The sequence below is a fragment of the Neopelma chrysocephalum genome, unplaced genomic scaffold (genome assembly GCF_003984885.1).
Source record: "Neopelma chrysocephalum unplaced genomic scaffold, ASM398488v2 Primary Assembly neopelma1_97390, whole genome shotgun sequence".
Classification (NCBI taxonomy): domain Eukaryota; kingdom Metazoa; phylum Chordata; class Aves; order Passeriformes; family Pipridae; genus Neopelma; species Neopelma chrysocephalum.
This window is the reverse complement of record NW_020926031.1, coordinates 6,334,466-6,353,581: the sequence shown is the minus strand read 5'-3', so window position 1 is coordinate 6,353,581 and position 19,116 is coordinate 6,334,466. Positions and strand designations below refer to the sequence as shown.

The window sequence follows — 19,116 nt, the reverse complement described above, 5'->3', positions numbered from 1 at the left end:
ATAACATACCATCTTCCCATCTTAATAGCCTTTTAGAAAGATTCTCATCAAATGCTTTACTGTGCTTCACACTCAATAGCATACGGTGAATTGTCTTTTCCTCAAATAGAAAAATTATCTTGATAGAAAAGGCACCAAGTTAGCCTGGCACAGGTACAAGTCTTTTCATTATTCCACTAAATATGTGTCCTGTAGAAAACTGTACAGAATTCTTTACAGAGAGGGTAATCAGGCATTGGAATGGGCTGCCCAGGGAGGTGGTGGATTCTCTGTCCCTGGAGGTTTTTAAGATAAGACTGGATGTGGCACTTGGTGCCATGGTCTAGCAACCACAGCAGTAGTGGATCAAGGGTTGGACTTGATGATCTCGGAGGTCCCTTCCAACCCAACTGATTCTATGATTCTATGATTCTATGATTCTATGATTTAGTTACTATTGAGGCAAGACTGAGAGACTTATAGTTGCCCTGATTTCCCTGTTCTTACGCCTGGATTCTGTATTTGCTAATTTTCTAAAAATTTGCTGCTAGATTCATAGTTTCACATGTATTCATGTCTTTTCATGAATGAAAAAGGTATCATTTCACCTAAATTCTAGGATGAAAACCACCTTCTTCCCCTCTTTCCATCCACCCACCATTAGAGGATATGAATCTACTCTGGCACAGATGTGATTTGATGAGAACCGTAAGCAATTCTACAAAACACTAAACATACCAGCTCTGTGACTGTTAGAGGACTCATTTTTGGAAGTTCTTGTCTAAAAGTCCATAATATCAGGTCTATTGCTTGTGGAATGAGCAAAGAAATATTATCTCATTAATCCTAAATTCATGCCTGTTATTCAGATTTTTACATTCCTAAAAAATCCAAGCATATGTCATGGAAGAATCAAGCGGTACTACTGGTATCTACTCACTTTAAATATATAATCAATTTCATCATATATTAAAGTATTAAGTCTACTCAACTTACCTGCTTGTTGATCACTTCTATTTTTCTAATTACGAAGTATTCCAGAATCTGGTAATTGTCTAGCCTGAGATGGAAATTTGCCAGGTCTTTAGAGTCATTGGGAGGCTCAGGCCAGTATCGATGACATTTGACTTGCCCTAACTCCACTTCTTTTGTCATCATGGCAATCACATTTGATTCACTCTCCCAGACCATTTGCCAGAAATCGGCCATAGTGGATGGCAGAGGCCCTTGGGTTATAATATAAAAATGTTCCTCTTCTCCAACTTTCATTCTAATGTAACTTGCATTAATGTAGCCATTCTTTTCTCCCAGAGGAACTCGTGTCTTATCATCTGTACAGAAACAGAAAGATCCTTTTGAGCTGTGAATCTGAAATGGAGTTCTACCATCTCCAGCACTCATGAGATAGGGAACCTCAGTCTCTCCGTCAAAGTACGGCTCTGGATTCTAGAATAGAATTTGACTAGTAGCACTGATACTAATCACTGCTAATAGGAATTTCCACAAATAAATTGTATGGTTCACTAAGGCTTTATTTCTCTTAAAATCTTTGTGTAGTACTCTGACGAGACTTCTAATTACCATGGAATTGTTTGGCAATGATTCAACATAGTGTATCCAGTGCTGCTTTTAATGTATTGCATAGGAATATTGACATTGGATTTTGGTGTTCTAAATCAGGAAAATTTCTAAGAATATACATACTGCATTCACTGATACATAGACGTGCTGCAAATTTTTGCGTGTGTTGTCCTGCTGCTGCAGTTTACAAAGACATCAAGTGTTCAGAAAGTGTTATCTTTCTGTCATGATGCCTCTCAGGGAATCATTGGGCAGAACATTATTTTTTCTTGAATCCTTGCTAATAGCAGTTATTCAGTGCTTGGACCCAAATCTTCTTTCTACAATGACTTCTCATCAGCAATGAAATTTGTTTCTGACTCTGATCAGAGCTGAGCAGCTCAAGGGTGTTGTTGGATAATAAGTTTTAAAGTACTTTTGGAAGAATCTTTATCTTTTGAATAGTTACATAACTTCATGATTTCCACTGTACTTTTCAGAATTCCACTGTGTCACAAGCAGTAGATGTAGCTGTACATTTAAATAGATTTAAAGAAATGGTATAATTCAATGCCCACAGAAATGTAGATCAGTAACTGAGAACAAGGGAAGGAAACACCAAGACAACTAGTCCCCTACCAGACCAAGTCCTGCCTTGTGGAAGATGATACTTTGAATAATTACATATTGTACAATGCAGACATGCTTATGTGAACTCTATCTCTTTTGGAAAAATCTCATTAATCATAATGAATAATTCCATTATTAGCAAAGCTCTCTGTGACTAAGGATTTGCACCTCCTACGTCTTGGTGTTATAACTGTTTTTCTGTTTTCTGATGTCTTTGTTCACCCAATGTATGTTTTTGTTACTGTGCATACTTACATGGAAGAATGTCTTGGTATCTGTTTTTATGCTGGTTTTCTGGTGCTTTGCCAGTTCTGCACTCATCTATTGGTTTCACATGTTCTAAAGCCTAGATCAAAAAGAAATTGTCAATCCATGATGTTCACATCCTCTATAGATAACTTTCACAGTGTCAGTGCGAGCAAACTTTACCACAGTATATGACCCCAGACTGGCAAATAGACTTCTTACAGAAGAGAATCAGTACACCATTCTCTAAACTCCTAGGCAAGGAATTCAAGTTGCTTTATATTTTCTTCAGCCTGAACAACATTTCTAGGCTTTTCAAGTGAGATTCCCAACGCTCATCCTCAGCCTCTGTCATTACAAATCCCTGTTGTATATTGCTGTATGATAGATGTTTGGAATAGTGTCTTGGCCAAATGTCAGCATTTATAATGGATAACCTACTGACTAAAGCACTAATTAATTAATGGCCCATCTTCGTGAACGAAGATTTGGGGAAAGGTCTTTTACCTTTCCAGCCTGCGCAATGGATTTTTTAGGTGAGACACAGCATGCGCTGAACTGAGCCCACCCTTTAATCCTAAGGTTCATCTGCCGGGGCCAAGCAAGCTTGGACAATGGCAGTGAGGTCCTCAGGACGTAGGTTTGTTTAGAGTGTCCTTCTCATAGATGGATGGCCACACAGGGCTAACGACCTCCATCAGGCCAGGAGACCGGGATTTGAACCCGTGGTCGCAGCAGTGAAAGTCCTGCACGCTAACCACTAGGCCACCAGGGGTCTCGACTAAAGCACTAACTATTGCGCTATTAGCAGTGCAATAATGACAGTGAGTACTTTTCAGTGATAAAGAAAGTGATTAATATAGGGAACACCATCAGTGGTACTAAGTGCAAATCATATGGTTGTTAAGTACTTCATAGTAGATTTAGGGGAACATAATGCAGTGTTGTTGGAAGCAGAAATGTGGAAGTTAATTTCATTTACAGTTTTGAGTTACCTTGACTTTTTTTTACTCTTGTACCTATTTGATATGCATTGCATAATGCTCAGCCATCACATTATGCCACTATACAGTCTATATGAACTGAAATACACATTACAATTCTTGAACACCTTCATCAGTTACTAGAGGTTTTACTTAGATAAAATATCCATTGGCTTTAGTAACCAGTTCCCTATTAGATCTTTATGTGCAGACATGTGACTGAGCTCATAGTATGCTATACCTACATCAGTAATGGAATAGAATGGAATGAATGGAAATTAATATGTGCCCTTGAGCCTTCAGGGAAAGTCAGCAAATCCTGTACACTTGAGCCTGTTGGATTTTGTACCCAGAAAGATAGAGATATAAAGGCAAGTGAAAGAAACCGATAAAGTTGCAATTACTATGGAAAAGTGACAGCAATCCATTTCACTAGTACATCCTTTAAGGGAAAATTCAGCACTGTGTTGAAGAGTTATGAATCTGTTCTTTGGGAATTTGATGATAACTGAGTACTCTATGCCCTGAAACAAGCAATTTTATATGCCTTCCTAATTTTACATTTTTTCATTATTTAAATGCCATCAGATGTAATTATGTGTTTTCATTACCTATGGAGTTACACTACTTTTTATTTTAATTTCACAAAATTCCTGACTTTAGCAGCATCTTGTGGCAATGAGTTCCATGGGTAACTGTTGCATTGTGTGAAACATTTTCCTTTCAACTAAGTGTTTCTGCATTAGTGAATCCCTGGAAGCATGGATTTCTTGCTTAATGCAGCCCTTGGGATAGTTCTTAGGCAGATGTTCAGCAGAGCTGAGCAGGTAATGGGAAATCAGTCTAGGAAAAAGTGATTCATACTCTACTTTTGTGTGTTATTTATTTTCATTACACATAGGCAATATCTTTGGACAGAGAATGGTGTAAGCCTGACCTACGTGGAAAGAGAAAGATCCAAATACTGTAGTATCTACCAAACAGCAGAATAGAAACCCCATTCTGGCTGGAATAATTCTCAGGGAAAGTGGATTGAGTAAAGATATACAAGTTGATCTCCCATACAGTATGCAGAAAGCTATTAAAAATCACTTTCTTAGCTGTGCTAAACAGTTAGATCTTAAAAAGGAAGCACACTTTACCATAAACTCCTTTAACACCTCTTGATTCTCAATCCGCAACTGAAGGCCTTGAATAAGACCTGTGATGCCAGTCCTTGGATCTAGTCCAGACCGTGATGGTTTCAAGTTAATTAACTGAGTCAGTTCATCTCCAGAAGCAAAGGTTCTGTCTATATATCAACAACAACAACAAAAACCACAAAACCAAAACACAGCAACAAAAAAAAACAAACAGGAAGTTTTTAATTATTATTGTTCACAGTGCAAGGTCCTGGCCTAAAAAAACTAGGGAGCTGAAGTATGTATGTACATTTTGATGCTTGTATTGTGGAAGCGAAATGTGAGAAAATGTGAGAAAATATTTTTGGCTTACTTATGTTCACAGCAGAAAGAAGAATAAGTCAGCACCATGGATACAACCAGCACTACATTTCGTGTTATTTGGAAGTAGATCCAACTGTTGCAACTTATTGCCTCATACAGTTTCTAAATACAGTCTGTTCTAAATAAACTGTTCTTGCTGAATTGTAAACTTTAATGCTAGTTTATACTGGTATAGGAGACTCTGGCCACATCTTCACAGGGAATCATCTTCATGTTTCCAACATTTCCCTGAAAATTAGTATTGCCACATCCCACTGCTAGGAATAATCACTACACATTCTTCTTTCCTGAAGTTAGAAAATATTTTTTCTCCTCATCTTAGCTCACGCTCCACTTCAAGAAAAAGGTGTGAACTACCTTTCATGCACCAAAGTAAGGTTTCAGCTTTACTAAGTAGCTCATCCTGAAGTACATATTCTGATCCAATACTTGACAGATTAAGAAAATGGATAAACATTATCTCTCCAGAAATATCACTGCTCTACTGGAAAAACTTTTGTGACCATGTTGAGTAAAAGCAGTAGCTTCTTTGGTAAAAATTAATGGTTTGAGGTGGGGGAAATATGGAATTTGTCTTTTTTATTCATAGGCTACTTTTGGCAAAGAATAACATGCCAGTTGTCTCAAAGAAAACCTGATTATATGTTTCACAGGTTTGTTATAGGCTGAAGACAAGGAGCAATGCTGTGTTCTCCTCTTGTAAGATATCATCGCTACTTTTCACTATTCTCTGTTAGAAGCTCAGGAAGGCAGGAGCAAGTTGTAGCCCAGACAGAAACACAGCAAGCACAACACTTTTCTAAGACACTTTCTGCTCACTTTCTGTTCTCTGACTCTCACAAGTGTGAGGGTGTTCCTATTAGCTATTCAAGAGCGCCAGTGAAGAGAGATCCCCACTCCAGACAGAGCACACTATTTCCCATATACCTCTCTTTCCTTCCAGATCAAATGGAATTTAAAACTCCTGAACTCTGAGCAGGTAGTAGATGATAGATCAGTTATAATTTTCTGTTTGCTCTCCAGCATGGCTTGGTAGTGTGAAGGAGACAACTGTGGTTTGCTTCTGATAAGAGTCATCAGCAATTCATTGCTTCCACAGGGCAAAAAGAAGCAGGGAGAGAGAGACTTGCATTTCAGGTAATCTATGGCATACTGCAGCATCCTGAGTGTGATTCCTTTCACAAATTATTCTCATCTAGGGCAGAAAGAGATTAATTTCCATAAAGGAAAAATTAGGTGGATTCTTTCTGTAAACTCTTCTGGTCTCAGAGAGGCTTTGGCACATGAGCTGTAAAAGTGCTTCAGTATGTGCTTAAGCACATCAGTTCTAGAGGTTTTAATGAAGTTGTTATGTGAAGTGAAATTCTGTGATTCTGAGAACAAAGTCTTGAGATATAATTTGGCCCTTCATTGTGCATTTTTGTTTTAAGTGTTTACTTTTCTGAAAAGTCGTATGAGAGCAGTAAGGGAGACAGAAGAGATCTCCTGCTGTATGTCTTCTTTTGGAGATGCAAAAGTTTGGATGGCCTTCATATGTGCCAATGGTAAAAATTGTGTCTTGCGTGCCCTGGTTTTTGAGACTCAAAGAGCAAATCCTTAGCTTGTACACAAGGGACTAGTGTTGTTCTCAATGTACTAGTGTTGTTCTCAATGTACATATATGGAGGAGCTGGGCTATAATGTTAAAGAAACAAAAGAAGTTTTTGCATTGTTACTTCTAGGTAGAACAGGAATCCCGTGGGGCATAACATCATCTTCATTGTTCCAGCTGTCTGACTCAGCTGTCTGATGATTTTCTCTTCTGCAGCCTTCACATTCTGCATATTTCTGTGACCTGTAAAACAGTGTTAGTTGAAGTGGCAGAAGCTTTGATACTCTGAACTGTATAAAGATTCTGGGTTTAATATATTTTTGATCACTTTCAACTTTCTTGAGCAACTACTTTCAAGAATTAATCTGAACTCTGAAGAACATAAGTTCAAGGAGTAGTAGGAGCATTTTTCTGGAGTATTGTTCGCAACTATAGCTAGTGAAAAACACTATTATTTGTATATGGTGGTTGTTGGTTTTTTTTCTCAGAGATAAGAGCATACTTGGAATAAAAAGCTGCTCAAAGTTGACTGCAAGTAACATTTCCCACAGTTATAGATAATTTTTCATGTATGACCTATTTCAGTTGTTAGGCAATTGTAGCTTAATGGGCTTTGAGTGTTAATTTTTCCTAAAATATTTAGAAAATTTTAGGACACTGGAATATGTTTTAGGTAGAAGCTAATTCTGCAATCCAGAATATAGCTATAACATGTGCAGCATGGTTTAAATATTCCTCTACTGACTAACTCAGATACCCTTTAGTAGGCTTAAGCTTATCACAGTCTTACACTATCCTGTCCTATGTGTGATCATAATGTTAGAAACAGTAAAAGGTACACTTAAGAGGGAGAATAAGACAATCAGTAGCAACTTTGCCAATATCAATAACCATTGCAGGCTGTGCATGTTCAAGTTACACAAAACTTTTGCACAAAGAAAATAGAAATACTGGAAAATACTGATAGTAAAAAGATTCAGAATATTGAACAGGGCCCAGAAAATCATCCAATTTGCAAAACAACGAGGAAAGATACTTGTTATCCCTCTATATGATAACTTTGTATTAGCCATTAGAGGCATTTATGCATGTTGCACACAGAGCAAGATAATTTAAAAATAATCACTCATGATTAGCTGGTATACCATGAGATAATGTTATATTAGCAATGAGATAATAGCGAGGGACATCGAGTCTGTGTTCACATGGATGTTCTCAATTGCAGATGCTCTCAGAACTTCTTTAAAAATTTATCTGTGCAAGCAGATAGGGAAGATTTTCATCGCTAATTGATTGGCCAAATAATGTTTTTACAAAATTTTGTTTTAAATGTGAATATTTGTCCTTTTTTCATTTATTTGGGTTATAAATGCTAAAAAAGATCATATTTCATATATTCGGCATAATTGTGATAAAACTGCCCACGTATTACCAATACTCAATTATTCTTAGATTTCCCGTTGTCCTAAAGATTTAAAATTTGAAGTAAAATTCTTCCCTTCTTATACTATGTACTTGCTTTGGAGTAACATCCTCTAATTCTCTGGATTCTCGTATGTCTGGACTTCAACATCTGTATCATTACAGCCATAGTAGCACAGGGTCCAGCCCAGGCTGCAAGATCTGCTTGGAACTCTTAGTAAAACCCATGGGGACCCTGCCCACCAAGGTGACTGTTCTCTCCCCTCCTCAGCTGGAAAGGCCAAAGCTGGTTTAGGCAATTCCTCATGAGCTGTTACACCTGGAAGCTTACATTCCATTTGTCTTAGTAATTGTGTGGAAGCTGTTTAGCAGCTCTTGCTGCAGATGGAGCTGCATTCCAGTAGAACTGTATTTCTGTCATTTGGGACATGAGTACATTTGCATACCATTATTAGGACAGCTCTGGAAATATAAGCATAAATTATCCATACTATTTATTTTAATAGTTTTACTTCATTTGAAAGACTTACCTGTCTGAAATGTTACTGATGATATCCCTATAGTCTTGTCCAGCCAGCTGACCTTGAAGAGATTTGTGTGTACTTTCTAGATCCTGCAGGTTTCAAATAAGAAAAAGCTGTGAAAAAAATCAGTACACAGAAACATCAAGAATATAGTTACTTTCATCAGCATTCTTTCTTATTTCTGACAGAAATGTGTCCTTCACTCAAGAAGGAAAGGGAAAATAGTTTCCTCTTTCAGAAGAAAGTATGTATTGCAATATCTACTAGGAGTAAAAAGCCCTATCATCTGCATTTATGAGTTTCAGAACAATACAGTCTTCAGACATCTATACAGCTTAGCATGCATGAATGAACTTAGAAAAGGTTCATATTTGTTATATCCTCTCTGATCTCATAAAGAGAATTCAATCCCAGGAATCAGGAGTCACACTCATCACCAGCTCTTGGCAGCAGAAAGCATGCATTCAGTGTCTGAGATGGAACTGTTGGTAATAATTTACTTTTTTATCTCAGACACAAAGATGCCAGTGGAAGAAGCAGGATGCAGCTGCTTCTGCTGGAGAAATGCTCAACTAAGAGAGAAGGCAGACTCCTGATCACCTTCCATATGCAGTAGAAGCAATAGTATTGGTGGTTGGTTTTCCATCCTAGAGAGTAATTCTAGGTCCTGCATTTAAATAATGATGCAGGACATCTGCTGTTGGTATGTGGAAGAAGTTCCTTTTCAGCTGTAACAGTGATAGCAAATCATTTAAATATTAGTTCAAAGTGGTGTTTCTTCTTCTTTCCTTGCTTAATATTCCAGATGCACTCAGAAACTGCCCTGGCATACTACACAGTATAAAGTAGTGAATGCCCCACAGAATCTTAATGGTAGCCACCACTTATATATATTTTCTTACTTTTGTGTATGTTTTTCCCCACTAGAATGGGGACATTCATAGCTGCCTATTTAACCATGAATTCATCTACCCAGTTTCTGCACCTTCTGACTATATAGATTGGAGACTGTTATATTGATTTTTGGTTTTAATTTGCAAAGGAAAGGTATTTTACTGCTTCTTTGCTTTTGCATATATATTTTTTCAGTAGTTTGTCATTTTCAAAGTCTGCATCTTTGGAATAGATGGTAGTCGTGCTCTACAAAGTAAAGCATAAATATTTTCTATTCATAGGAGACAGCTAAAGGTAAACTGGAAATAATGAAGAAGAGAGAGTTAATGGAACCAATTCAGCAAAAATACTTAGCATGTGCTTTAGGTTAAGCATGTGCTGTGCTGAACTAGACAGACTTAACCCTATTTACTTTAAAACCACTTTAAAACTAAATTTGTGCCTTAATACCTTATAACTCAGGGATCTGATAAGGAACCTGTAACCCTACCACTCCTACTTCTGATATTATTTCTTGGGTGTACTTTTTTGTCAGATCTTAGACATGACCTTGTTTTGATATTAAATTTCACCTATCTCTAAAAGTTTGGTTCCAACACCCATTCCAATACTGTATTTAAAACCTCCTCAAAGAAATTCCTCTTCAAGGTTTTCTCAGCTTATTCATATCAAGGATTTCTATCACTTTTTCTAGTTTGATTATATTGGTTGAATCAGGGTTTGGTTTTTTTATTTGAGAAGACCTAAATTTCTCATATTTCCTGAGGGGTTTTACAGTTGTAAACTTAGAAATAATAGATATTGTGAAATTTGATGTGAAATGTTTTTGTGGACTTATTAAGATTCAAAACATAACCATGTTTGAAGAAGTTTGGATGCCTTGGACTCATGAATATTAGTGGAAGACAATTGAATAGAAATCTTTTAATGCATATACTTTAGAAATACTGAAAGGATAGTAAAATTAATAAATTATTTATTTCAGTATTATAAAGAATCAGAACAAGACTTGCATATGCAACCTTCCTTCCCCCCACCCATTTGACATATGTATTATATTAATAATATGCTCTTATTTCAGTTGAATCCCCTGACTCACTCCAATGTCAGCAGCTCCAGTCATTGCAGCACATTTCCTTCACAGCAATCTTTTTTCAACAAGAAGGTGTGGTTCTTGCCCACATTGCAGCAAACCCATTTTGTAAACAAACATATGAGTACATTGCCCAATAACTTCTGATAACTTCTCCAATTTTACCTTGCTACACATCTGGTTGGAGCCTTCTTCCTTGAAACTGAAAACAGGTTGAGCTCGCAGACTTTCCTCAGCACTAGCTGAATACCAGAAAGCAAAATCAAAACAAAATGCGTGAAAATATAGATCCATTTCTTCTCTGACAGCTACATCAAAGGACTTTGACCTTGGAAGAGGCATTGAGATAAGTGCAAGGAACTGGCATGGAATATCCCTTTCATGAATCCTCTGAGAGAGTTAGTACAGCACAAATGCTATGTATCACCACTGAAGAAGACAGCATAATTCAGACTTGAAAGATACACTGAAGTACAGCCCTGTATAAACAGCAGTTATAAAAAAACCCACCTGAAACAGACTTTAAATCTGCCCTCCCTAACCCAGCCCATTCATTTGCAGTGCTAAGGGGCAAATACCATAGATTAACTTCAGTGCCAGTGCTTCTATAATATCATTGGGTTTTGCTGGTCCAGGAAATCAGTTTAAACTTCTCAGAAACTGTGTAATTCACCGATGCCATGTAAGATGAAAATAGCAATGGCAGTGTCTTCTTGACTGAGAATACTTGAATCAGAGGCTCCAGTTTGTAACCAGCAGGCCAGAAGGAGGAATTCTATATGCTTCTCACTGAAGTTTGTCCTCATTACAGGAAACATTTCAGTATTCAAAGAAATAGGAAATTGAGGACCACAATCTATTGGTAATATTATGTAGCAATGGATGTATGGAAAGAGTCCTGCCAAAGATGGACTGGTGAATCAGAAGTTTTTAATGTTGTTTAAACATGTGTTAAGATGGCTCTTTGCAGAGTCACTGCTTTTCCCCTATACCTGCTCTGTAACCCCTTATCTCTCAGTCAGGAGTGTCCTGGGAAGATGTCCCAAGGTGCTCTCATTGGTCCTTTGTCAACCCTTTCCTTATTTGGCTGTAAACTCCTTACCTGATTGTAAGACCCCCTCACCTGTGATTGGTCCCCTTTGACCCTCCCAAGGGCTGTATAAGCCCCCATCCCACAATAAACTTGCTCTTTCGTCCGTCTCTCCCCTGGTGGTCTGGTGAGTGCTCCATTGTGGGGTCTCAGGGCCACGTGGTGGGGGGCAGGGTGGAAGGGCATACTCCTTCCAGGTATGGACTGAAGCCAAACCTGAAGGATCTCCCCCTCCCAACTCATCTACCGTAATATTATATCCTTGCTTCCACTCCCAGCTTTAATTAGTATTTAATTTCTGAGCATTCAGTAGAGTAGAGCATAGAACACAAGTTTCTTCCATAGAGTTAGTCAGCTCTCTTAGTACTGCCCTGTGCAAGATGGGTGTGCTCTCAAATTAATAACAGTCAACCTGGGAGCAGAGGCTTCTGGATTTGATCAAGAATAAGCACAGAAGAGAGATTGTCTGCCAGACAGAACAGGAGGTGTAGTGCTTCCAGGAGATAAGTAGGAATGGTGGGATGTGAATTATTGGGAAATGTATTTTAGCAGCTGGCTGTGATTTCATAAGTTGTATAAAATGAGGTAAAATCAGACCAGGATTCGTGACTAAAAAACACAAGCTGAGTTAAAGCATTTTTGAGGGCCTTGCAGTTTTGCTTCCACTGTTCTTAGACTTAAAAATCACACTTGGACATTCCTTTCCTATGGTCCTGTGTCTTGAATAGTGTAGACAGTGCTGCAGATCAAGGTGAAGAATGTGTTTGTATCTACAGCTATGAATCAAACTAACTGCAAAATTGAATTGTTTTGCTAATAGGAAATATGAGTTCAGCCAACACATAATCCCACTTTTGTCATATACTGAGTGGATGTAGCTGCTTACCAGGCTCTGCTTTTGTGTTTGTGGGGGAAGGTCTGTTACTCTGATTGCCTGAATAAGCCCAGTGCAAAGCCACACTTCGGCAGACTGTGAGCTGGACGGTTCCTTGAGCCTTGCGCAACAAATCCGTAACTGTTTGGCGTGGCAGACCAGAGACAAAAGTCTCATTCACCTGAAAAATACAATTACTTGTATTTCCAGATTCCTGTAACAGAAAGAATTTTTTTAATCACATACCCTAACCTTGAGCAATCTTTACATAACTTCTTTGCATTCATGTGCCCTCATTTTCTCCAGTTTTTGCTTGATCCTCTCCTCTCTACGTCTTATAGTATAATTGCCAGCAGGACACCACAAAACTACAGTCTGAGACAGTAAGAGGACATTGTTTCCCCATTCTTCAGACAGAAGATGGAGAAGCAAAGGAAGTAATTGAAAAACAGAAAAGCAAAGAGAAAATACTGAAACTCCTGAAGGGGGAAGAAAAAATAATTTGGGGTAAAAAAAAAAAAAAGGATGATTTATATTAAAAGGTGGTAAGGTAAGGTGGTTAGGATAGTAAGATTTTAAATAAATAATCAAAATCTCTGTTTTCAGCTTTGCTTGTCTTCATAATACCTAACTGGCATCATGAAGGTTCTTCCCAGTGTCCTCCTGGTCAGCTGTTACATGCAGGCTTGGTCAGCTAACAGTTGTTTCCCTGATCTTTTCATCTGTAATCTTCACTGGACACAAATACAGTATGGAATAGTTACAGTTTACTGCTTGCTTTGCTATTCTGGGTCTGCCTCTGCTGGAGTGTCCAACGGACAGCTGTGGAGAGGCCCAGTCCCACAGGAGGCTGAACTCTAGGAAAGAAGTAGGGGACCCAGAACAGTCCTCTGACCATCAGGAGGCGAGGGACATCACCTTCTACATGTTACTATGCCAAGCAGCACCAGATTTCCAATATGCACAATCTTTATACTGAACAGAGGCTCATTATAGAGTATATAGAGAAAATGGAGGACAAAGCAATGAAGAACAAGCATTACCTTAAGTAGAATGTCACCAACTTGAAGCCTCCCATCTAGGTCTGCAATGCTATCTGGGCTGATGGCTTTTATTAGGATGGCCCTGCCATTTCTTCCACCTACCAGTGCAAATCCTAGGCTTCCATTTTCTGCTTTTTCCAGCTCAATCTTAATAATGAAGTCCTACAACAGAGAAGGATGCAGTCTAAAGTGGAGTTTATTCAGGGCTGTGGTTTTTTTGCATTTTTATTACCAAGAAATCCCATTATACTTCACTGGCTGATGTAGATTATGGGATATATCCTAGTCTTGAATAGATGTATAGAGCTTCCAGGGATCAACATAGCAGCTCCATGTATGTATCAGAATGAAAATAGTACATACTATTTTCATAATCTTTTTAATAATTGCTGCTGGGGAAAATAACCTCTTAGGAGCAAAGAAATGTGTACTTCTGTAATCTTTTTATAATATATCAAATAAATCACCGTCATTGACAAACAAGGCACTCCAATCTCCAGCATGACAGTAATGCAGTACATAGTTCATTCTTTTATTATTCTATAATGAAAATCTTTATCTTGCAACCCCTACATTCCATCTCTGTGGCTTTAGCACTTAATTTGGTTTTAAAATCAGCTGCCTTTTTAGGGTCAAGTACTATGTCAGAAATAGCAGCAAACTAGAAATGTTTAGGACTTGCAGCATGACTAGTTCCAATGTCACAAATATCAGTCTTGGAAATTATTTTCGCAAGTTGAACAGATAAACCATCATGGATTAAATGGTGCAGAAGAAGCAGTAATAGGGATGACTTAATCAAAAGTGAGGAAATTGTTCCAATTTTTCTGCCAGATTGGAGGTCTGATTTTAACAAAAGGCAGCCTTTTTTGAAAACCACAATCACGAGAAACCTAGTACATCTATTCACATGAAATATCAGTCCATGTGGATAATTTCAATTAAGATTGTTTTGCATGTGTTTTCACAAACAGAAATTATGTTTGGACTTGTAAGAATTTTGAAGCACCAAATGTTGGTATTTTCCTGAAGAATAATTCCTGTGTATTTTAGGAATTCATAATTTCAAAAATGGCATTCCTCTTGCCAAATTCAAACCATTATGGTCTGTCAGTGCTGCATAATAGTCCAAAGGCTGGGGTAATTTTACCGTCTTTTCAAATGTCCATCTGATAATTTCAGAATGAAACATATTACAGAATCACATAATCACAGAAATCTCAGAGTATGCAGAGTTGGGAGAGACCCAACAAGGATCATGGAGTCCAAGTCCTGGCCTTCACAGGACCAGCCCCAAGAGTCACACCATCTACTTGAAAGTATCATTCAAAGGCTTCTTGAACTCCATCAGGCTTGGTGCTGTGACCACTTCCCCAGAGAGTCTGTTACAGTGCCCAACCATCCCCTGGGTTTAATCTCAGGTTTCAAAGATTGTTGTGGAAAATGTTTCACAATAGCACCTATTTTCCCCAGAATCCCATGCTATGACATTCTGTGTCTTTTTCCTGTGCTACTTTCTTTCTAAGCATTGAAAAACAGCAACAGAAGAGTTGTCCCCAGGAAGTGCTCAGTAAATTCTAGTCCATGAATGCTGAAGCAATTCCATACTTCAAAGGACACTCTCCAAGTGTATTATATTCATATTTTCAAAGAAACTGGAGAGGAAGAAAATACATTAAATACCACTATTGAAAAAACCTCCCTCTGTATAGCCCAATTCATTTGATGGACCATCTCGCACTTAAAATTATCACTTACTTTACATTCTGGAGAATCAGGAGTGTTTTGCTCAGCACCACAGTTTGTTTCCTCCAAATGTTTGTCTGTGAAAAAAGCAGCAACAATTTTTATGTAGTTGTACTGGTAAACTGTTCTATTCCAAAGCAAGCTTTAAAACCTGCGTGTTATAGCATCTAAGACACCAGATGGACAACAGCTATAAATGTTCTTTGCAACTCCAAAGGAGGCAGTTTTTTTATGAAGCGTTAATCTTTCCCAGGTGCTGCCAGTACCACCTAGGAACTTAGTTTCTTTCAGAGAAGGCACAAAATTTTACAAATTCTAATTGAAAAATGCAAAGTTACTTACCATGTTGATGCAACAGATGCTGTTCTCTGGAATTCAGGTTTTCATTTGACAAAGAAATATTGGCTCTCTCTGTCTCAGCCAGTGGCCCTGAAAACATACAGGTATGTTGGTTCTGACAGGCCTCCTGCTAACCTTCATCTACACATGGGAATGTAAACTCTGTGCTTAGATTATTAAACAAAGCTTCAAAATCCAATATTGAGAGTATATACGGCAATTTGAGACACTTACTACTGTGTGATTAAGTTTGCCAATTTGCATAGGGTTATAAACAATTGCAGAGATATTGCATCTCTGCCACTGCTGTTTTAAAAATTGCAACAACAACCAGAGAATAGACTGAATCATTCTAAACATGTGGCAATGATCAGCCAGACAAAGAAACACACCTCTACCCACCCACATGCAGTTTTGAGGTTTTGCTTTATCATATCTTGGTGATCTTAGTTGACTTCCACAAAGTACTCTTAATATGTGAATTATAGAAAATGATGAATGTTCTGTTGTTTAAAAAAAGCTACCTGTTGCAATTGCAATTTTAGTTTGCATTTTTGTAATTATGAGAGTCTATAAAAATGAAGGCTTGCTTTCTTAATAACAAATTATTACAGATTTCTCTATAAATCTATCAGCGATGATAGCAAATGGAACACGAAATACCACAGTACTGTAGATTTTTTTAAGTGCCTCATAAAAGAGAAGAATCATAGAAGGGTTTGGGTTGGAAGGGACATTAAAGACCATCTAGTTCCCACCCTCTGCCATGGGCAGGGACACCTTTCACTAGACCAGGTTGCTCAAAGCCTCATCCAGCCTAGACCTGAAGACCTCCAGGTATGGGGCATCCACAACTTCTCTGGGCAGTCTGTTCCAGTGTCTCACCACCTTCAGTAAAGAATTTCTCCCTCATATCTAATCTAAACCTGCCCTCTTTCACTTTGAAGCCATTTCCCCTTATCCTATCACTATATGCCTTTGTCAAAAGTCCTTCTAGCTCTTCTGTAGCCCCTTTAGACACTGGAAGGTGCTGTAAGGTCTTCATGGAACCTTCTCTTCTCCAGGCTGAACACACCCCAACTCTCTCAGCCTGTCTTCATAGGAGAGGTGCTCCAGCCCCCTGATCATCTTCGTGATCCTCCTCTGGACTCACTTCTTTCTTGAGGGTCCAGTCAGATGCAGCACTTGAGGTGGGGTCTTACAGAGTAGAGGGGCAGAATCACCTCCCTTGACCTGCCGGTCATTCTTCTTTTGAGGCAGCCCAGAACATGGTTGGATCTCTGGGCTGCGAGTGCACATTGCTGGGTCATGTTGAGCTTCTCGTCTACCAACACCCTCAAGTGGTTTTCCCCAGGGCTGATCTCAATCCATTCTTCACCCAGCTTGTGTTTGTGCTTGGGATTGCCCCGACCCAGGTGCAGGACCTTACACATCCTGTTTTGTAAGAGGCAGGTAACTGCGCTGGTGTAGAGTTCATAACTCTGTATCAGAGGTGGATCAGATCTGGTTACTTATTTTGAAGGTGTCTTGAGAAATCTTCAAATCTGCAAAGCTCACATAGCTTTATTTTTGTCTTGTGGTAAACCGCTTCAGAAGGTAAAAACAAACACATGGGTACATGTGGTAGAGTAGGAAATCTGTAACTAGCTTGACTTGGAATAATTTCTTTAGGTAACCATATGCCAGTATTCAGATGAGTGTAGGCATGTGAACAATTCTGGTCCGGGGTTACTTTTTGAGATCATCTTTGCATGATTAAAAAAAAAAAAAATTCAAATATCCAGTCAGGTAAATGAAACTGGGGTTAGGCCTGACTTAATCCTGCAGCCAAATGTACACTGGAATTCCTACTTTCATAGCTAACACACTTTGCACGTGGTGACCTAGATATGATACCTATCCTTCCACCTGATGGTGCAGATGCAACCTCTGCTTGCTGAGGGTTGTTCTACTGCTAGAGCAATACTGGTCAAGTCTTTGTAGTGAAGATGTATACTGAAGTTTTGTATCAGTAATAGTATTAAATATCTCCTGACAAGAATGCTCTTATGTTAACTGAGAAATGTTGATGCTGCCTCTTTCTGATTTTCTATAGTTTATTGATAACAGTTTCGAAAGGTGGGCTGGATGATGAAGTAGTGGCCCATAGTAAATAGTGGCTCAAAAAGGGTGGAAAACTTGTTAAAGAATAGTTTCAGTCAAAACAGATGTTGAAATATGACCACATAAAATTCCCATTTAATAACAACAAATTAGAAATAGAAACAGACTGTGCAAAATGCAATAAATTATTTTTTTTACAGACAACTATACATTTTATTTCTGTCTTTAAATAGCTACCGAATTTTCTTCAGAACCTTAGAATGGCTGTAACAGAAATACTGAATGCCAAATTACAATCTGTTAATAGCTTTTTAAATGCAATGAATCAATAGTTTATGCTTATTTTCAAAATCAGAAGCAAGTTTTGAACTAAAACCCAAAATATTAGCCTTACTTACTATTTTCCTGCTCTATAGGAACCACTGGATTGCCATTTCTGAGGGCAGAAAAAGTGAAATATGTGAGCCATTAAGAGCTGCATGCTTCGTAAAGCACATATTAAAATTATTTTTTAGAAAGGTAGTTGTCTAAATTGTAGTTGTGCTTCTATGATTTTGTAAATGGTGCTTTTCTAAAGAGCATTTATATCAGTATGTAAAATATTTTATTTTATTTAACAGTAGTGAAACTTTTTATTTAAATGGTTTGGGGGAAAATGGGAATGTTAAATCACCTGTGCCAAAACAGAACTGCTTTCTGGTACATTTTGAATTCAGCTTCAGTTACTCCTCTATAAAGTGGGAATGCTCTTTTTTAAGTTCTTTTACTTTGTTTCTCCTATTTGTCTCCTTAGAATGTAAATTCTGATGATCAGAGGGTGCTACCTACTGATTAAGTGTAATGAGGCGGCAATTGCTTCTGCTAGACAAGTGAAAGTTAATAAAACATTGATAAAGCTTTGAACTATGTTAAAACAGAGATGACAGCCATACTATCACTCGCTCTGGTTATGTAACTTAGTTTTTCACATGCTTTTGGGTTAATATTTGACTGTTCCTCTGAGATCTTTGAAAGCTATTTCTGTATCACTGCAGGACCTGTGCTGGTGCTATACCAGACTGTGGAACATAATTAATCTAAACTGCAACCATGAACTAATGAGGGAAATCCATTACCGCAGGTTATTGTTCAAGCCTGGGATGATGACTTTCTGTTACATGCTGCAGATTAAATGCTGCATTTTTAGTACCTAACTAAAACGTTTGGCTGTTAGAACGAACTCAGAATTTCTCATCAGAGGTAGTTTCTTGCCTGTAGTTGTGTAGCTGAGATTGTATGGAGAAGATTGACGCTAGTGGTGTAAATATAAAGATTTTCCCTAGAGAATGAGATACATGAAAATGGTGGTCAGCCTCACAGTTAAAGGGTTCACATTTGTATTTGGATGATGAAATTTGAAGAGTTCTCATTTGTGTGTGAGTCTACTTGTACTCGCTGTGTTAGTTGTAATTACATGGAGTTAAGATAATTTATGAATGTTATTTATCAGGTTGA

The 19,116-nt window shown here is 38.1% G+C and overlaps 2 protein-coding genes across 2 annotated transcripts in view; one reads left to right on the top strand and one right to left on the bottom strand.

Annotated features, from left to right (window-relative positions):
• Positions 1-19,116, top strand: part of MAPK8 (mitogen-activated protein kinase 8) — a 137,691-nt gene that overhangs the window by 11,877 nt on the left and 106,698 nt on the right. The gene's annotated exons all lie outside the window — the stretch shown is intronic.
• Positions 1-19,116, bottom strand: part of FRMPD2 (FERM and PDZ domain containing 2) — a 74,323-nt gene that overhangs the window by 4,109 nt on the left and 51,098 nt on the right. The window contains exons 34-44 of the mRNA XM_027672262.1: positions 18,021-18,058; positions 15,523-15,609; positions 15,193-15,257; positions 13,435-13,596; positions 12,404-12,572; positions 10,593-10,669; positions 8,447-8,535; positions 6,619-6,737; positions 4,541-4,689; positions 2,425-2,515; positions 976-1,310 (exon numbers count right to left, since the gene is read on the bottom strand). Of these exons, the coding sequence (XP_027528063.1) occupies positions 976-1,310; positions 2,425-2,515; positions 4,541-4,689; positions 6,619-6,737; positions 8,447-8,535; positions 10,593-10,669; positions 12,404-12,572; positions 13,435-13,596; positions 15,193-15,257; positions 15,523-15,609; positions 18,021-18,058 (1,381 nt within the window). The remainder of the gene's footprint in view (positions 1-975; positions 1,311-2,424; positions 2,516-4,540; positions 4,690-6,618; positions 6,738-8,446; positions 8,536-10,592; positions 10,670-12,403; positions 12,573-13,434; positions 13,597-15,192; positions 15,258-15,522; positions 15,610-18,020; positions 18,059-19,116) is intronic.